Source organism: Spermophilus citellus (genome assembly GCF_964194105.1).
Source record: "Spermophilus citellus genome assembly, chromosome: 18".
NCBI classification, from domain to species: domain Eukaryota; kingdom Metazoa; phylum Chordata; class Mammalia; order Rodentia; family Sciuridae; genus Spermophilus; species Spermophilus citellus.
The window spans coordinates 5925063-5944221 of record NC_138200.1 but is presented as its reverse complement, the minus strand read 5'-3'; the positions used below and the strand labels follow the sequence as shown (position 1 = coordinate 5944221).

General features: G+C 56.6%; 1 protein-coding gene and 1 long non-coding RNA gene across 2 annotated transcripts; both read right to left on the bottom strand.

Annotated features, from left to right (window-relative positions):
* Positions 1 to 26: 26 nt before the first annotated feature.
* Positions 27 to 6663, bottom strand: LOC308638419. The gene is made up of 5 exons (XR_014019833.1): positions 5347 to 6663; positions 4327 to 4433; positions 1307 to 3871; positions 847 to 1037; positions 27 to 255 (listed from the first exon to the last, which is right to left on the bottom strand). It is a non-coding gene; the product is annotated as an uncharacterized lncRNA (long non-coding RNA).
* A 2128-nt stretch (positions 6664 to 8791) lies between these two features.
* Positions 8792 to 15591, bottom strand: CTU1 (cytosolic thiouridylase subunit 1). Its single transcript, XM_081275801.1, has 3 exons — positions 15485 to 15591; positions 12387 to 12911; positions 8792 to 9401 (listed from the first exon to the last, which is right to left on the bottom strand). The coding sequence occupies exons 2-3, from the start codon at positions 12892 to 12894 to the stop codon at positions 8878 to 8880; spliced, it is 1032 nt and encodes a 343-aa protein (XP_081131927.1). The 5' UTR covers positions 12895 to 12911; positions 15485 to 15591; the 3' UTR covers positions 8792 to 8877.
* Between the last annotated feature and the right edge of the window lie 3568 nt (positions 15592 to 19159).

Genomic DNA, 19159 nt, shown 5'->3' with positions numbered 1-19159 from the left:
GAGGGGGCCCTGGAGAGATTCAGCAGTGTTGATGGAAGAGGCCGAGGCAGAGGAAGTGGTGATAACAGGAAGCAAAAGGCCACACAGGTGAAGGGGACACAGATGGGGGACAGGGCTAGAGGACAAGGAGACGGAGGGGTGGATGGAGAATCGGTTGGAGACAGGCGGGAGGCACCAGCACTTGCTTTCTCAGTGTGATTCCTCATGTCCTGAGACGTTGGGGACAGGAAGAACTGGGGGTCCCTGGCATGAACTCTGCAAGGGTTGGGGAGACCCAAAGTGAGGTGGGCAGAGACAGAGACAGTCATAGACCCGGATGGGGGAGGTGGAGGGAGGAGGCTGGCCCAACCTGGTGGGACCCCGGAGCTGGGGGCTGCATCCTGGGGCCTGTCATCCTCAGCCCCTCCCCCAGCCTCTTAAATTCCCTAATGATTGTAATTTGTCTCTGGCCTCCAGCCCCAGGCCCAGGCCCAGGCAGGCAGTGACTCAGGAGGCTGCCTGCCTGCACTCTCCCTGGCTGACCCAGGGTGGGGCCGCGGCCTGTCTGCATCTCTGGGTCTGGTGTCTGTGTGTATCAGCGCGTTTGTGTTCCCCCTGAAGGGTCCTGAAAGTCCTGGAGAGTGAGATGCATTGACAGAAGAAGCCCCTCACTGAAGAGAGACGATCCTGGGAGTCTACCTGGTTCTGGGTCTTGATGCGGTGGTGGTTACACCAACTTACACAGGCAATAAAGTGACAAGACAACGCACATGCAGGAGAGCACGCTTGATCATGCACAACCAAAGATTCATTTTAACAATGGACGTGGCATAAAGTCTGTAGTCCAGTTAGCGATACGGTACCCACGGTTGACTTCCTGGTGCATCACAGTACACGATGATAGGATTCGCTGTCACATATTCCTACACCTACACAGTAGATTTCCTGATTTTGATATTGAGCGCCATTGGAAGAAGTCGGGAGGGCACTTGGGATTCTGTCCTGTAGGTGCCACTTCACATAGAGGACACAGGGCCTTATTATCTCAAAACAGGGAGCTAAAGACAAAATAGAATTCCTCTTTCTAATGAGAACACCCTGCTTAGCAGCAGGCCCTGGTGACCCCTGGGCGACCTCTGGGGATGCAGCCTCCAAGGAAGCTCAGCTAACTGTGGTGGGGCCCAAGGACCGGCCTCCCCTGCTGGGCGTGTCACTGCCAGGTTCCCCAGCCTCTCCCTCCAGACTAAACTCCTGGGGATCCACCTGCCACTGTCCTCGGCTGCTCGGCAGAATCTTGTTTGCCATGACATGGGTGCTCCATAGATACCTGGTGAGTGAAGGCCACAGTCCCTGCCCTCCAGGAGCTGGACACCCTATGGGATAGGAGACCGGGCAGCGGGAGACTCCTGGTGTCCTCTGTGCGGGAGGGGACTGATGGAGCTCCAGAGCCACGGAGAGGGCTCCAGGGTCTGCAGACGGATGCGGGTCCTCCGGGGTCCTCCGGGGTGTGGTGTGTGGCCGGAGTGGGCGGGGCCTTTGGCAGGAGGATGAGGACAGAAGCAGCAGGGGCGGAGGCTGCCCGCTGAGGGCGCAGGGTGAGAGGTGTCGCGATTCTGAATGGGGACAGAAGAGCGGTCAGGATGGGCATTGGGGTGTGGCGCCTACGCAGACCGCGGGCAGGTGGAGCACAGCGCCTGCCTGCTGTCCTCTGCGGACTAGAGGGGCGGATCCCGACCCGAGGGAGACCCACAGCTTCGGTCGAGCCAGGCAGGAGGGACTGGAGAGCCGGGAAGACACCAGGAGAGTGGTGTCCCGAAGCTGCGTAAAGTCCTGTCGTTGATATTTAAACTTCTAAGAAATTCCTAATTTTTTATCGTTGTAAGACGTACAGAAAAATTACCAATTGACCATTTCTTCAGTGCAGTTCAGTAGGGTTATGTTCTGCCGCCGTCCTGGGCGTCCACGTCCTCAGAACGTTTCTACCAACCAGCCACACGCTGCACCCAGTGAATAATCACATCCCTTCTGACCTCCAGCCCCTGCGCCCGCTTTCTGTTCCTGCGAACCTGACCACCTGGGCGCCTCATATGAGAATCGCACAAGGTTGGCCCCTGGAGTCTGGCCTGTCTCTTAGCACGAGTTCCTGGGGTTCACCCCGGCTGCAGCATCTTTCAAATGCCCTTCCTTTTCAAGGCCGAGTAATATTCTCTTGAATGTACGGTCCCATTCCGCTCACCTGGCTCTGTTCTGCTGGTATTACCTGCCTCCCTCCCTCTTTTCCTGTTTCTCTTCCTTCCTCTTTCTCTCTCTCCCACTTGTCTTTCTTTTCTCCCTCCCTCTTCTTAACCAGTATTTATTGACCACCTGCTACCTACCTATCCCTCCTGGTTCTAGGCACTGGGGAAAGAGTAGTGACAAAATACACCAAAACAAAACAAAACACCCCTGCCTTGTATTCTAGGAGAAAGAGAAGAGAAATGTAAGTATAATATTTCAAGTTATAAGGGCTTATGAGAAGGAGAAGTGAATGGAAAGGCCTTGAGGTAGAGAGGGCCTGGCGGGTTTGGGGACCAGCGAGGAGACCAGTGTGGCTGCAAAGGAGCAGGAGAAGGAGGCAGTGACTCGTGGAAGTCTGGGCTCTGTATGGCAGGCTCTATCTTGCACCCCACTTTACAGACTGGGAGACTGAGGAGGAGAGAGAGGAAGTCCCCTGGCCAAGGTCACCCAGCTGGAAAGGACAGGAGGCAGCATACAGCTCTCACAACTGTCCCTGGACTTCTCTGTACTGTCCCCGGGGACCTGCCAGCTTCATCTGCATGCTCACATGTGTGTCCAACAGGATTTTAATGCACCCACCCGATCCTTCCCCTTGGCAGGCAGCTACCCTCTGGCCCTCGCCCTAGGGACCAGGAAGCCCAGCTGGTCGGTCCTTCCCTGGTTGCACAAGGCTAAGCAGAGACGCCACTCCACCATGGGAACCCAGGCGGAGGGCTCTTCACCTAGAACAAAGGGGCAGATGGAGCAACCGGCTGGGGGTGCGGTCAGTCCTGGACCAGGAACTTCCATTGTTGGAGGAAGGAAGGAGGAAAAGGTGGGTGGGGTTGTTGGGTGTGGGTCAGTGGCAGGGAGTTGAGGCCAGGCCTTGGTGGGGGCTTCTGTTTTCTGCAGCTGGGCGGGTGGGCCCTGGAGGCCGATGGCGGAGGTGTCCAGGTGGAACTGGCGACCACCTGTTGGAGGTGTCCAGCAGGTGGATGCTTTTGTTGACTTTTTTGTCTCCAGCAGCCTGGACGGGCAGGGAGAAGTCACCCGCAGGACAGGACGTGGTGGCTGCGGGGATGCTGAGACTGGGGAGTGGAGGGTGAGCAGGGAGGAGAGGTCCTCGGGGCCAGGAAGTGAAGACAGGGGGTTTGTGGGGGGCTGCCTGGGGAGGGTCGGGCGCCCCTGGGGGAGAATAGGTACAGCAGAGCCACCCACAGCACTGGGAGCTGGAGGCTGCGGCCGTGGGGCTTGGTGGTCTCTGGTGGAGCCCTTCTGGGCCCGGAGGTAGAGGGGGGCGTGACGGCGGGGAGTGGTCTCTGCTGTGGAGGGCTGGGGATCTGGGCCCCTCTTTCCCCTGGGCTGAGGACTCCCAGTGCCACCGAATTCCCACCCCGTCTCCACTTCCTCCCGCATCCCGTGGGCTCAGTGCTTGGGAGGGGATCCTGGGTAGGGCTCAGTCAGGAGCCAGGCCTTGGGCAGGAGCAGCCGCGCAAGTGGCACAGCCAGGACTTGCATGGAGATGGCCTGGCCGTGAAAGGTGCCTCCTGTGTCCTGTTGAGGGCCAGGGCCCTGTTTGTGGCGTTCCCGATGCAGTGTGATTGGTTGTGCAGGGAGCGGGCGAAGGCTGTCTTCCCTGCAGACCCGACAGGCTCTTGGTTGGCAGTGCTTTAGCGCCCACCGCACTCTGGGGTGCAGTCCTCCTGCCAGCCCTGGCGGGGGGTGCCCACAAAGACACCCGTTTTACAGATGAGGAGAAATGAGGTCAGGAGCCCAACCCTGCTCAGCTGGACTCAAACCCAGGCCCGTCTGACTGATACCCCTGCTGCTGATCTCACGAGGCTCCGATTACTCAGACTCTCTCTGGGCGACCTCTGACGTGGAGTCTGCACCTGTATCTGCGATGTGCCAGGAAGCCTCTGTGTGCACACCTGTCCCACATCAGGGGGGACAGTGTCCCTGCCCCGCTCCCCTCCCTCTCAACTGGCTCCCATTTATTTCACGCAAGCCATGGTCCCCCCACCTGCCCCTGAGCCTCCCCTGTTCCTCTGCTCAGCTGCTCAGGCCAAAAGCTGGGAGTGGTCCTCCTACCTCCCACTTTAGCAGTTCCTGTCACCTTGGCTCCAAAATGGACGACCAAGAATCCACCCACATGCATCTTCTCGGTCGCCCTTGTCCAAGCCACCCTTACCTCTCACCTGCACAGGTGCAAGAGCATCCAAACTGGTCTCGCTGCTTCCGCGCTGGACCCCCACCTCCAGCCTCCACCCAGCCAAGGCCATTCTCCACCCGGCAGCCCACAGCTCACACCGAGATCCCCCCCACTCCCTAGAACCTGATGCTTCCAAGGCAGCCACGTCTGCTTCCTGTCCTTCCAACCTCACCCTCCTTCACGCACGCCCCTTGCACCCTGACCCCTTTGGTTTTCTCAACATGGTGGGGACCTTCCTACCCAGGGCCCTTGTCTTTGCTCTTCCTTCTGCCTGGGACACACTTCCCACCCTCTGCCTGTGATCATTCTTTAACTCTCAGCTTGAAGGTCACCTTCAGATCATCTCTGGAGTCGACATTCTCCTCTAACTAGGCCCTTGGTGGTTTTCTTCTTCTTCCTCTGCCTCTTCTTTTTTTTTTATTTTAATTTTTGGTGCTGGGGATTGAACCCAGGGGTGCTCTACTACGGAGCTACATCCCCAGCTCTTTTTGAATTTGAGACAGGGTCTTGCTGAATTGCTGAGGCTGGCCTCCAACTTGCCATCCTTCTGCCTCAGCCTCCCGAGTCACTGGGATTACACTATACACCCTGTGCTGTCTCCTTGCTGATCTCATTTTGACCTATAATTGCTTTCTGTGTTTGCTTCTTTGTTTATCGTTGCTGTGCATTTCTCTGTGGCACTTGTCCCAGTGGGGCGTCCCTCATGTTTTATGTATTGCCTCTCTCACCCTAACTCTGAGGACAAGCACATCTCCAGTAACAAGAGCGTCAACTCTGACTGGGCAGAGATCTTCACCAGCTCTACCCGTCGCCCTGGCACTTGGTGGGTTCTCAGGAACATCCGTGGGAGTAAGAGACGTCTCTCTCACTGGGCCTCAGGAGGGCAGGGCCTTGCCTACCTGGTTCACTGCTCTCCCTGGTGTCCAGTCTGGCCCCCAGCACGGGGCAGGGGCCGTGTGAGATGAGGCAGCAACTCTGCACCCAGCACCTCCACCTCTTCGGGGCTGACAGTGGTCTCCCACACAGAGATGGAGGCTGGGCCAACTCTCCAAAGCCTGCAGGAGGCGAAAGCTTCTGTCCCCAGGGAGGGGACGCTGGACTTCAGGCTTACTGCCCCTCCAAAAAGAATGAAGAGTCCCTGGTGTGTGCGTAGGGGTCGTGGTCAGCTACCTCTCCCCGTGATGAGCCTCCTCCTGCCTCAGCAGCCCCTCTCCTGCCCTCCATTTCGCCTCCTTCCTCCACAGGCTCCAGCCACCTGCCTGGTGCGGAACACCTGCTTAGAGGAGATGTTTCTTGGGTTTATGGTCTTTGAGTTCACGCAGAGGTTATTAGGAAACACCCTGGGCTGGAGACCCACTCTTGGTGGGCTGGAGACCTCCAGCTCTTGGTGGGAACTTCTGAACTACCCCAGACGCCCCCATATCTGCTCCCACCTTGCCACACCCTCGGGTCACCCCCCTTCAGCTCTGGGTCCTCTGCTGCCTGCGCCCCTCCTCCTCCCAGGCCTCTGCCCCTCCAGTCTTGCCCTGACAGCACAGGGCCCCAAAGGCTCCTCCTGGTGGACCTAGGAGCTGGCTCTGTCTGCTTGACCCCATCCAGGAGCCCCACCAGCTCCGGTGCCATGTCCATCTGGGGCAGGGCTGACCTTCCTGCCTGGGTGCCCACCACACCCCTGCCGGGCCCCTGAGTCCCCCTCCCCCCTCCCCCAGGCTCACTCTTCTCACTCATCTTCTGGGTCCTGGTGTAAACACCACTTCCTTCAGGAAGCACCCGTGACACACGGTTCTGAGCTGGGCGCCCCACCTCTGGGCTCCCGTGTCCTTCCTAACCCTCCAGGTGGCACGTTGCCCTCTCGCTCCTGCCTTGCCAGTGTCCGTGCCCGCCTCTCCACCAGACAGGGAGCCCATTGAGGGCAGGGACAGGGGCTGACTCAGCAGTTTCCCCACTCCTCTGCAGGGCCCGGCTCTGGGAGGTGTCAGGAAATGCTTGCTGTGTGAACAAAGGGATGATCCTTATCATCGCTGCTCTGCTGGGAAAGCCTGAGCCTGAGACTCCATGCAGCCTAGTGCTCTGCCTCTTCCACTGACCCCTCCCGCCTTTCTTTGAACCTCAGAGCATTCATGCTTGCTGTTCCCTCTGCCAGCAATGCTCTTCCTGCAGGTCTGCTGAGCTCCCCGCCTCATCTCTCACAGGTCTTTGCAGAATATCGCCTTCCTCTTGAGGCCTCTCCTGTCCCCCCTGCTTCAATGTATAGGACGCTCCCCACCCCCACAGTGGGCTCCATCTGACATACTATATACGCTGTGTGTTCTTTGTCTCTCTAGAACAGGATTTTGTTTTGTCCACTGCTGTCAAATTGTATCCTCCACTCCTAAAAAAATCGCAGGCCCAGTCAACATTTGTTGAATACATGAATGAATGCAGGACTCTCCAGGGCAAAGAGGGCTTCCATTGTTTCTGTGGGCTGCAGACTCTCCGCTGTGGGGCTCTGTCCTGGGGCCTGACTCAGAGGCCAGAGGGAGCAGGGAGGAGAGGGCCCAGCTGGGGTCTGGGCAGGGCAAGGCCTGGCTTTGCAGTCAAGGTGTGGTCACAGTGCCTCCTGGCGGCCAGAGCGGAGAACAGCACCTTTTTCCAGAGAGCTTGGGCTAACAGAAGCAGCAAGTGCTCAGCTAAACTCCAGGTGCTCTCAATGCACCCATCCACCTTCACAGGGCGAATCAATGGCACACCTTCAACAAGAACGCTGGTTCCTGGCTCCCAGCAGGTGGCAAAGCTGCTCCTTCCCTGATTTGCTGTTGTGTGGCCTTAGGTAAGTTACTTCATTTCTCTGGGCCACAAGATTACTCTTCATAAAACTAGGAATAAAAACCCACTCCTTGCATCACTGAGCTGGCCAGGAAGGAAGCTCGTGCCTGGCGGGCAAGCGGCGACCTGCAGAGCCGACCGCGATCACCTTGCGCCCCCTACAGCTGCATTCTCCTCACAGCACCTGGAGCAATTTTTAGAAAACGACAATTGGATAGATTTCTAGGAGGGAAGCCCCCCAGAGACTGACTGTCACCCTCAGAATAAAACCCAAGTGCTTCTCTCCTCGAGACCATGCGTGACCCACCCGGCCACTGCCATCTAGGCCTTGCTCTTCTCGCTCACTCTGGGCTGGCCACACTGGATTCACCACGCTCATTCTCACCTCTGGGCTCTGGCATGGGGGTCCCCTCCTTCTGGGGAGCTTCTCCCCAAGAGGCCTCAGGTTCATTTTGCTTGATGGCGGTTTCGGCTGAAACCTGTGGAGACCGGCTCTTCCCGTCTCCCTCTCACCTTGGCCCTTTCGTCTTTTCTTGCTGTCCCTAGTACCTGGCAGTTTTGCTTTCTGTCCGTTTCTCCCAGATGTGGATGTCCTCAGGCAGGGGCTCTTGTGTCCTGCACTGCGACCCCTGGCACCCAGAGCTGCGCTCGACGCGGGGAAGGTGCTCAGGGAATGTTTGTTAAATGAATAACTAACCCGATGTCAAATCCCCCCCCCCCAACCTCAGAGGAGGCGGGGCATCCTGCCGGCCAAGGACCAGAGGATGAAGTCGGAGTGTCCTCTACCCAGGACTGGGTGGGAGGAGGAGGCAGGGAAGGCTTCCAGGAGGACCCTGAAGGAGTAGAGCAGGATGGGGGGAAAGGGAACATTCCCGAGGAGCCCCTGGAGGTGGGATGGAGAACGCCACTGCCTTCCCAAGGGGCTTCAGGGCCTCACACCTGCCAGCACCCTGGGACAGCACCCCGGAGCCCTCTGGTGGCCAAACATTATTATGAACATCCAAGTTGGCCACCATTCGCTGAGCTCTGAAACCTCTCTGATCTTCCCTGTCCTCCCCACCCGCTGCTTTGAAGGGGACGAGGTGGGTCGTTTCCGTTTTCAGAAGAATTGGGAGATTCGTCGCTCAAGGTTGGGGCAGCCCACCTGCCCCTTCTCACCAAGACAGGGCAGGGAGGGCGCTTCTTCAATCTCGGAGAACCCTGGAGGGGCCTGATGAGGACTCTTCTAGCTGGGTAACCTTGGGCCATCTGCAGCGCCTAGGCGTGGATGGAGGCGGGGATGGAAGGAGGGGACAGTGCTGGAAGGGAGGGGCATCCTCGTGGTGACTGGGCCCCGCGTCTGTCACTTCACTTGACTTTGCTCATCTCACTACACGGAGCTCTCAGAGGCCACAGAGGAGCTCAGCACACAGTCCCCGGACCCCCAGTGGCTCTGAACGCAGGCTGCTCCCCCACTCCCTTGGCCCCAGGCCTCTGGGGTGCAGCTTCTACTGGGTTCCTGGGTCCTTGTCCCCTCTAAGTCCCACGTGGACGGCCAGGTACAGGCAGCTCTGAGTTTATTCACAGTGTTATTTACAGGGAGCCCCTCCCGCCCGGGTGCCAGGTCCCAGAGGGACCTGGAGCCGCTAGAAGGCCGTGAGGGCATCGGCGGCGGGGACGCTCCGCCGACCCCGTGGTGCCTCTTCCAGCTCGCGGCGACCTTTGCCAATGGCCAGGCGGGGCAGGCCGCGGTTCAGGCCGTCCAGGAGAGCGCAGGCCTGGCAGAGAGCGCGGCTGGCCAGCGCCCCGCAGCGGGAGCAGGCGCCGGGGCGCGGGGGCCTCGCGGTCGGGGCCAGCGCCAGGCGCTCGGCAGAGTGCACCAGGTCCAGCACTGCCGACGGCCGCGCCGCCTCCAGGCGCTTGAGCAGGTCGCGAGCGTGGCCGCGAAAGGCCTCGGGCGCGTAGACGCACTCCTCGGAGAAGTAGTGCAGGCGGCGGAAGTGCGCGTACAGCACCACCTCCTTCTGCGACGCCAGCTGCAAAGGCCGGCAGCGAGGCAACGCGCCCCCCTCGCCCGGGGAGCCCAGCCCACCGCCCCGGGCCAGCCGCCCCGCGTCGCCCCGCAGGAAGTTCATGAGCACTGTCTCTGCCATGTCGTCCGCGTTGTGACCTGCGGGGGGAGAGCACAGGTGAGGTGGGCGGCAGAGCACACCGAGGGCCACAGAACCCTGGGGACCCGCGAGGAGGCAGGAACCAAGGAGAGGTAGGGCAGGAGGGTGGGCACCCAGGCAGAGGCAGAGTGGACACAGCAAGAAACACACACAAGCTTCCTGGAGCGAGGCTGGGAAGCCCGCGTTGGCCACCTCCTGCTGCACATCAGACCTGAGCCAGCTGCCCTTTCACATGGGGAGCTTCGGCGCTTTGCAGCAAAAGCCTTATTAGCCTTAGTTAAAAATAATCCAAAACCAATTCAAACAAGTCAAAGTGCCATTTAACGGAGATTCTCCAGGGCACTGTTTGGTGGGCAGGCTCCCCTTGCCCCATGCCCCAGGGGTCTATGTGAACCTGTGCTTGTTTGGTGACAGGGCAAAGGGGAATTAAAGTTGCAGGATGAACTGGGGTGTTGATAACAGGCTTTGTGGAGGGAGAGTACCCTGGATTATCCAGGTGGGCTCCACGTGATCACCAAGGTCCTTAAAGTGGAAGAGGGAGGCAGAAGAGCCAGAATAGCAGATGTGAGGACAGGAACAGGGTGAGAATGACACTCTGAGGACTCGATCTGTCCCTGCTGGCTGTGAAGATGGAGCAAGGAACGAAGCTAGGGAACGAAGCCAGAATGCACCTTGATAACGCCTTGGTTTTAGCCCAGGGAGACCCCTGTGGCCCTCTAACCTCCTGAATTGCAGGATAATAATTGTGTATTTGCCTCAGAATTTGTAATCACTTGTCACAGCAGCAACAGGAAACTAATAGTTTTTGACACAGTGCCTTTGGCAATGTGATTGCAGTGTTTATCTTTGTTTAGAAACACCAGACAGAAATGTTCACATACCACTTACTATAAAATGGAAACTAAATCTGTGCCTATTCTGCATCTTGCCTAGTTATGTTTAAGATTTTATCAGTGGTTCTCAACCAGGGGTGATTCTGCACCCCACCCATCCCGGGAGCATTAGCAACTCTTCTAGTTGTCATGTTTTGGGCTGGAGGAGTACTAGCATGTAGTGGATGGAAGTTGGGATGCTGTCATGATCCTGCAATGCACAGGACAGCCCCAAACAGCAGTTACCTGCCCCCAAGTGTCAACCATGCTGAAATGGAAAATCCCTGGTCCGCGTGGTGAAACCCACCAAGAACTTTGCTCTAATTTTGTTTGCAGTAATAGTTATTTTCCAAAGACCTGCCAAGACCCATGACCTTGACAGCAGTTGTCTTTGCTCCTGGAAACTACATCTGGCTATATATGTTCACTGTCTGCAGGTCTGTTGACTTAAAGTTGGAAACCACATTACTCACAGGAGGCTGGACTTGCTCCACATCTTGTCATTACAAACCCACTTAAGAGCTCAGTAATTACAATAATTATTATAAAATGCCTTTGAAAATAGAGTGTATATCTGCCGAAAACTAAAATAATTAATAAAAAAAAGAAAATAGAGTGTATAAACAAAAGGCAAAAAAAAAAAAAATCACCTTACAAGTGAGGGATTTTTTTTCTGGAAGCCTTCACATTTTTACAAGCACAATTAATGAGAGATTCTAACAAATTAATTTTAAGGCAAATTCTCATTCTTCCTTACACACCACTCTTATGTAGAAAGGATTACTCCTCCCCTTTCCTGCTGAGAGCTAAGAGAGATAGATCCAGGGACACACTAGGGGACGAAGCTGTCTGTCTGAGTGCATCCCTGGCATGGGGAGAGAAGAGAGATCCCTTCCTGTTTCCCACGGCCATCTTCTCTCAGTAGATGGCTGAAGCTGCCTTCCTCCTACTGACCCCCTTGGCTGGCCGTGCCCCTTCCTTGCCAATCCAGGGTGAGCTCCTCTAAGCCACATCTCTTCCTCTTGCTTCCTCATTGTCCAGAGGCCAGGGTCTGACTTGTCCCCATCTCTATCTCCCCTCCCCTCGCTCTCTGGGCTTCAGTCACACTGGACTTCTTGGGAGAATCTCATTTTGGCCTCCACAGGTGGTTTCCTCTGCCTGGAACAACATCCCCACACTCCCTGACCCCTTCACCTCTTTACCTGGAGCCTTCAGATCTCAAGAGACTTCCCTGACTCTCTCCCTCAGGTCCTAAGTCCCCTGCACACATGGGTCATGTAATCTCCTTCAGTGATTTTTATGACTGTCTACTCCTATTAACTCATCTAATTGTTAAGCCAACCCATGAATTAGGTACCGCTGATACTCCTGTCTTAGGGATGAGAAAGCAAATATAGAGAGGTTAAGGAGTTTGCTGTGGCTACGATTTGGATCTGCTGCGTAGTACAAACTCAGCAGCTGTGCCTTGAAGGAGTGCATGAGAGAGGGACTGAAACAGTCGAGGAAGAGAGGAGAGGTCACAAAGAAAAGGCGTTAAGGGACGGAAATACTTTTCAAGGCAGTGAGGGATGGAGAGGTGGACCATGAGAGACCAAGAATGTTAGAAACAATTAAAAATAAGTAAAGAGCCAGGCGCGGTGGCGCATGCCTGTAATTCCAGTGGCTCCGGGAGGCTGAGACAGGAGGATCGCGAGTTTAAAGCCAGTCTCAGCAAAAAGCGAGGTGCTAAACAACTCAGTGTAGACCTCTGTCTCTAAATAAAATACAAAAAATAGGGCTGGAGATGTGGCTCGCGGTCGAGTGCCCCTGAGTTCAATCCCTGGTATCACCTCCCCGCCAAAAAAGTAAAGAGCCAAGGATCTCATCTCCGGAAACTAACTTCTATACCCACCCCTTTGCCAAGCTGTGTAGGCCAAGACGGTGGCTAAAACCCAAATATTTTTATACCCTGCACCAAACCGGAGCATGCGCATAACATGCATCCTTACTTGGCTCCTCCCCTTAGGTCAGGCGCAGGGTCTCCTTGCCCACTCCTTGGGCATGCGTCCTGGTTCCCTCCCAGCGCCTTCTCACACAGCCACACCACACCATTTGTTTAACGCCTGCACTCACCTGTCACGATGTGCGTGGCTCCCACAAGGCGTGCCCCTTCCTCCAGTGCTCGGCGACGCAGGACCCCACAGAAGGTGCAGCAGGAGCGGCTGCGGCCAGAGCCAGCTGTACTGCGGGCCACCGCATCCATTGTCCAGCCCCCAAAGAGGTCTTCGTAGGCCACGACAGTGAGTGGCAGCTCCCAGCGCGCTGCCTGGTGCCTAACAGCTGCCAGCGCCGCATCCCGGTAGCCGCCGATGCCCTCATCCACGGCCACAAGGTGCAGTGAGATGTCCAGCTGGGGTGCCAGTGCGCGCAGGACGTGCGCGAGCACGGTGGAGTCCTTGCCACCCGAGGCACCCACGGCCACCACAGCGCCGCGTGGTAGCAGGCGGCCAGCGAGCACCGTGTGCAGCACCTCGGCTTCGAAGGCATTGCAGAAGCAGGCACCACACAGCGCCTGCCCCGAGCGCGGGCGCCGGAGGTTTGCCCGAGCCGTGTGGCAGGAGGCGCACGTTGGGGCGGGCATCGCGGAGTTGGCTTCTCCTGGAAGGGAGAGAGAAATGGGTTACGTGTGGAGTCTGGATGGTGGGGGGCTGCCTGGACAGCGTCCATGCTCGGGATGGACTAGGCACAGGTGCACACAGGAGGGAACTTCTTCCAGAGCTGGGGACAGGAGAGTTACACTTGAGTTCCCAGCTAAGGGAGACCATTGCCTCTGGTAAGGGTTCTGGAATTGCACTCAATATGCACCAAGAAGACAAAGGGGCCAAAGGAGGTGGTTTCAGGGGGAAAGAGAGAAACAGGTTATACTCAGAATTAGGTTGTGTCCCTTCTAGAGGGATGGGGTGCCTTTCAGGACCAGTTGCAGAGCCTCCCCTGTTACAGCCCTGATCAGAGGGACACGGTGGAGATCATCAACCTGGCTGGCCCTCCAGGGCTGCTCAGAGTGTCTGGGAGGAGGTGCAGGACTCACAAGGACAGAGGGAGGTCGGGGCCTGCAGCTGTGTTGGAGGGAAGGTAGATTAACCTGAAAGACCAATTGGATTTCACTACTGGGGACGGGATACCGCCTCCAGGAATGGCCTGATCACTTCCTCTGAAAGGAAGGAAGTCACCTCTAGAGACAGGGGCAGCATGGATGGCACCTCTGTGGGGACCAGCTGGGGTTGCACCTGTTTTAAGTGCACAAGCCTCTGTGGCCTCACAGAGACATGGATCAGCCCCCACTAGGACCCTCTCTGTTCTCCCCTTTCCTGCATCATCCATCCCCACCCAGCCAAGACCCCAGGCCTCCAGTCACACTTCTCTCGCCTGGAGAACCCAAAAATCTCAAGAGGCTCAGTCCCCCTCACAAGCCACCCTGGTCTCCAGCTTGGACTACTCAGTAGCCTTCTCACCATTCAGAGGTCAGGCTGCTTCTAGGATGCACCAGAATGTTCAGAATTAGATTGTGATTGTATATTTACTCTCTGTACCATGAGGACAGGGACAAGTGCCACTGAGATATCAAGTAGGCATCTCAAACCCTAAATCCTGGATTCCTTTAACGAAAAGCGGCTTCTCCTGTAGTAAAGGGCAGCTCTACCCTTTCAGTTGCTCAGGACAGAATCTGAGATCTGCACTGCGCTTTCTCTCACCACTTCTTGTCACTCTCCCTGTTGGTGGCTCAAAGCGGTGAAGTCAAGTCCTGACCTTTTCTTCATATGCACCAGGGGCACATCCTTGGCCTACAAAACCAGATATCCAAACAAAATACGGCAAATCCTGCATGACTATATAGTTTCAGGACAGAGTCAGAAGCCACATGCTTCTCACCGTCTCCCCAGCTGGGACCTTGGCCTGGGCCATCTCTCTCCTGGACTCCCTTCCTCGACCTCCCCTCCTCTGCACACACATGCTGTTCTCCACATAATGTCTGGTGGAGACCTGCCCGGTACCTTCTCAGTGTCTTTCCGTGGATCTCATCTCATGCTAGCCAATGCTGATGGCCTATGAGACCCTACCCCATGTGGCTCCCTTTCTCTAACCTCACCTCCTCCCACTCTCCTTCAGCCACTCTGGCCTCTACTCTCAAGGGTGTCAGGAACATGCCCCCCTCTGCCCAGAGTTCTTTTCCCTGTCACTGAACCCACTTAGCAGCCCTCAGGACTCATGTGTTGTGACCATCAGGCAAGTGTCACAGCTGAAATCTTTTCTCCCCTGGTTTGGACAATCTGGACTTGCTCCTCCTGCCAAGTTTCTTTTGGGGAGTCCTCTTCTTGTCCACAGTCCTGGCCGCACACTTCCTCCCACTCTCCTTGTGAGGGGCTCTGAATAGGATTTAAATACCCAGATGTCTACCCACGCTGCTCCTGCAAATGGCCCGTGAGGTTCCCCACTGGTGCACTTTTCAGACCCTCAGCCCCTAAGTGCCCCAAACCACCTGTTCTGTCCTCAGAGGGGTTCTCTGTCTCCTGAGAGCAGACATTCTCCAGCCTTTCTGTCACCCTGGACTCATCTCTCACCCTGTAAATCCACGGTCACCCAGTCCAGGTGGGGAGGGGTGTGCACATCCTGAGGGAGGGAGACCCTGGCAGGAGATGAGGCTGTGTGAGTTGGCAGAGCCTCACAAACCAGGATGTGGAGTTTTAGTTTTATTCAGGGATGTGATGTGACAGGTCTTAAAAGGATTCCTTTGGCTGGTGCGAGGAAGAGTGTAGGGGGCAAAGACAGAAACAGGAGGCCACTGAGAAGGCTGTGAGACATGACGGAGGACTGCCTGGGGCTGGGGCTCAGAAAATATCTGTGGGATGAGGGCACAGTAAGGGTGACCAGACAGGCCACAGAGCCCAAGGATGCCTCCGAAATGCAGCCTGGTCGGAAGGGCGGGTAGTGTGCCATCCCGATCAGCACAGCTTCCAGGGCAGAGGAGGGGCCTTCGGTCGGACCCAGCTGGGGCAGGGGCAGGGGCAGGAAGAAAGCCTTATCCTGACAAGAGGGACAGAGCGGCCTGGAGGTCAGGGGTTGGAAATCGCGGAGGCAAGTGTCACACCCAGAGAGAGACCCTGAACCCTCCCACGGCACCGCAACACGGAGGTGGGGCTGGCGTGCCTTGCCGCCGCGGGAGGAACACTCACCGGTGCAGAACGCCACGTCTGGAAGTGCCGCGCGCCGACCACGCTAAGCCCGGTGCAGAAGTGGCTCCGAGACTACAACTCCCACAAGGCCATGGTATTGCGGAACTACGACTCCCAGAATGCAACAGTCTGCCCAGGAGCCTGTGGCTCTGGTGCCGCTCTACTCACGTTTTCCACCAACCCTTGCAGTCCGGGCTTCCGCTCTGTCTAACACTCCCATAATGCACTGCTCGGCTTTTTCTGTGCGCCTGCGCGCGGGCGCGACGCCGTGGTCTGTGGTGTCGCTGCGGCAGAAGGTTGTCGCGGGTGGATCCTCTTGAGGCGAAACAGCTTTGTCCTGATTTCCTGGTTCTGTGCGACACTATAGGCTACAGGAATTATAGAAATTACGATTTGCACCCTTTGAGGTGGGGTTGCGGGGAGGGAGTGAAGGGGGTGCAGAGGCTGGGGACTTGTACGGGGCAGAACGCGCATACGCGGGGCGGAGTCTCGGAGGACGGGGACCAAGTGGGCCTGTGTTGGGGCGGGGGTAGTGGTGCGTGTGCACAGGTGAATGTGGAGAGAGTGTTGCCGTGGTGGGTGCAATTGAGCCCCCCACCCCACCCCAGCAGACCTTGCACAGTGAAACGACTACCCTCTGGACCTGGGGTGGAGCTTGAGGTTGGAAGATGGGTGGGTGGGGCAGGTCTTGATGGGATCCCGAGATGCTGGAGACCCCAAACTGAGGGGCCGCCCCAAAGGCTTCCCTGGCCCGCCTTTCTCGAATCTCCGTCAGAACCTGAGTCTTCCCTCAGAGTTCCCAGATGGATGAGTGTCTCTCCCCGAGGACCCTGGCAGGGCTCCCCAGTGCTCTCACGATAAAGCCACCTTCCTCAGACTCTACTGCAGCCCTGCCCACCTTCCACCTCAACATGCCTTGCTCTCTGTAGGGTCACTGAAGCAACTGATGCCTGGTAGAGGGGACAGTGGTCTGGCCCGTCCCTGCCAGGTCTCCGTCTTTGTGTGGCCCTGGGGACGTTGGTCCATGCAGTGTCATCCTACATTTCTGAGGTGGCCTCTGCACTGGCCCTGAGGGAGGAACTGGGGATGCAGAAGTAAAGGTATAGTGAGTCTCAAAAGAGAAGTACTCATGAGCCATTGGAATGCCAAACAAGCCCTCCTGAGCCACCAACTCAGGTCCTCAGCCCCTGCCCTGTCTGCAAGGATGAACACAAGGGCAATGCACAAGGGCCAGAGAAACAGCCCTGCTCCCCTCTAGTGCAGTCCCTAACTACTGTCCCTGTGTAAATATGGACACCCCAGACCCAAGGTGTTGCTGTTTCCCCCTGGAGATGGCCCATGTTCTCTCTTGAACATGTATTTTTTACTCCAGAAGCTTCTCACCCCCACGATGGCCTGGCATTCTGTCTTGAACATGTGTCTGCTTTCATAAATAAATTGGTGTCTCTGACTGGTCCTCCATCCAATAGCTTCAAGGATCTGACTCCTTTCTCCAACCTCGAGAGTCGTCCTGGGACTACTTCTTCAAATGATTATAGCATCTGTTGGAGTCATGGCCTGTGAGAGACCTTATGCTATAGGACTTAGTAAGCTGCACTCTGATTCAGACCCAGAGAAACCATGAGATTGGAAATATTTTTAAGATCCATTGAATCTTGTGGCATTTGTCCTGACCCATACACCATTCATGTGCTGTGGTCCTCAGAGTGTGGCCACCCCAGGAGTCTGACCTGCAGCATGCCAGAGCCCTCTAGAAGGTTCCCTCCTCCATTCCCATGGACGCCAGTCTCCCTTATATTTCTTCATCCAAGGAGTCCATGTGGCCCAGTGTCCATCCCTCTGTAACCTTGGAGTCCTTGGGTTCTCCATTAGGTGAAATCCCCAGAGTCAGTGCGGCCAGGGAGAACTGTCTTATCCCACATTGCTTCTCTCTGCAGAAGAAATGGGATGGCGGGTGGTGCTGGTGGTCAGAGCTGTGGGTGACTTGTGTCTGGATTCTGGTAACTATTGGGGAGCTGGTGACATATCAGTCACCAATTCCTTCCTCGGATCCATGCTTCTTGAGTCCACATCGGCCCTCCTGCACCAGAACTTTCTTCTCTAGACGCTTCACAGAGACTGGCTAATGGCATATTCTGGTGAGAGGGCAGTGGTAGGGCATGGCATGCCACCAAACTAAGAGCAGAGTTGGGACTGTCACTAAGTGAGGGACGGTGCCCAGTGTGCAGAGGCCAACGCTGGGCACCAGTGTATGCAAAAGAACTTTATTGCATGAAGGCAGATGAGGAGGGGGAGGAGGAGAGCTCAAAGCTCCCCATCTGGCCAGTCGTGGAGGGATTTAAATGACCTAGTGGATGGGGAAATAGGCCGGTTGTAACCTGGAGTGTGGGTGGCAGAGCCCACGTCTAGTGGCTGGTCCAGGTGCGACTGTGGGTATGCTACAACTGAGGGATTTCCAGTCTCTCTCATCAGGTCTGGGCTCCGGCTGTTGGTGGCCCCCCAGCTTTTAATCCAGGGCTGCGAGGCCCTGCTCCTGGGAGACTTTGGTCCTCTCGTGCCATCAAGGTAACTTTAGGCCGTCCTAAGTGCTGGGCCTCCACCTGAGGAAGCCTGAACAGTGTCTCTGAGCAGACACGGACTTTGGCACTTTATGGCTCCGTATCAGGACCTCTGGGGACCGAGGACAGAGATGAGACAGCTCCTCTCATCCTCCAGCTGCTGCCCGCTCCTTCCTTGGAAGCCCTGCAGGAGGCTCTTGTCCCCCTCTGGCCTTGTCCTGCTCCTCCCCCCAGGAGCCTCCTCTGAGTCTCCACACCTGCCCGGCCTCCCTTCTCCCTCATGGCCCCCCGTGGCTCTCACTCCTTCTGTCCTGTCCCGTCTGCAGGGAGCCTCAGAGGAGCCCCTTTTCCCTCTTGGTGATGGAGCTGCCACCACTCCCCAGTGACGACCCTAGGAGTCCCTGGGGTCTCTCTCACCCACCACACCCCACGACACGAGTCTTGCGAATGTCCCTTCCTGAAGGTGACTCACTTCCTCTGCCAACATCCCCATGGCCTCCACTCCTGGTGGGTTGTATTCACTTCCTCCTCGTCTCAGCTTACGCTGATCTCCTCCGCAGCCCGTCTCCCCCTCTCTCCCACATACCGTCCCCTCGGGGTTCTTTAAGAAGGGCCCCGTCCCTCCCTTGCTCTCACCCTATGCAAGTCTTTAGCTGACACTTGAGCCCTGCTCAGCCTAGTTCCCTCCTCTTCCTTCAGTGTCACCGTGCCTGGGTACCTCTGGGGTCATTAGTAAGTTCTCTGCTTTGCATGACCCATTTGTGAACACTGTCATGTGCAGCCTGGCCCTGGAGGGGACAAACCCTTAACAGCCCCTCTCCTTTATCTGCCTGTGCCACCCCAGGCATCCAGTCCTCACTGCCCGTTTCCAGGGCAAGTCTTTGCCCAATATTCGATGCTGGATGAAGGTGTTTTTATCTAGTTTCCACAGCAAGGATGGTGCTGGATACATCCTCCCAATAAGTGCTTTTGTAATTTAGAAAAATGGTGCTACTGTTTACATGAACTTCTCATCTCAGGTCTTTGTTCTGACCCCAGCATTTTCCTGTCCGCCTTTCTGTCTTTAGTGACAGTTTCAGTGCCCCCTGTTCTGTCCTGCCAGATGGTGAGTGTATAA

Bases quoted from the DNA above. Each gene is read 5' to 3' on its own strand.
- CTU1 (XM_081275801.1), bottom strand. From the start codon at position 12,894: ATGCCCGCCCCAACGTGCGCCTCCTGCCACACGGCTCGGGCAAACCTC. The intron at 9,402-12,386 runs GTGAGTGCAGGC...CTCCCCCCGCAG, and splicing joins AGCCACGCACATCGTGACAG to GTCACAACGCGGACGACATG.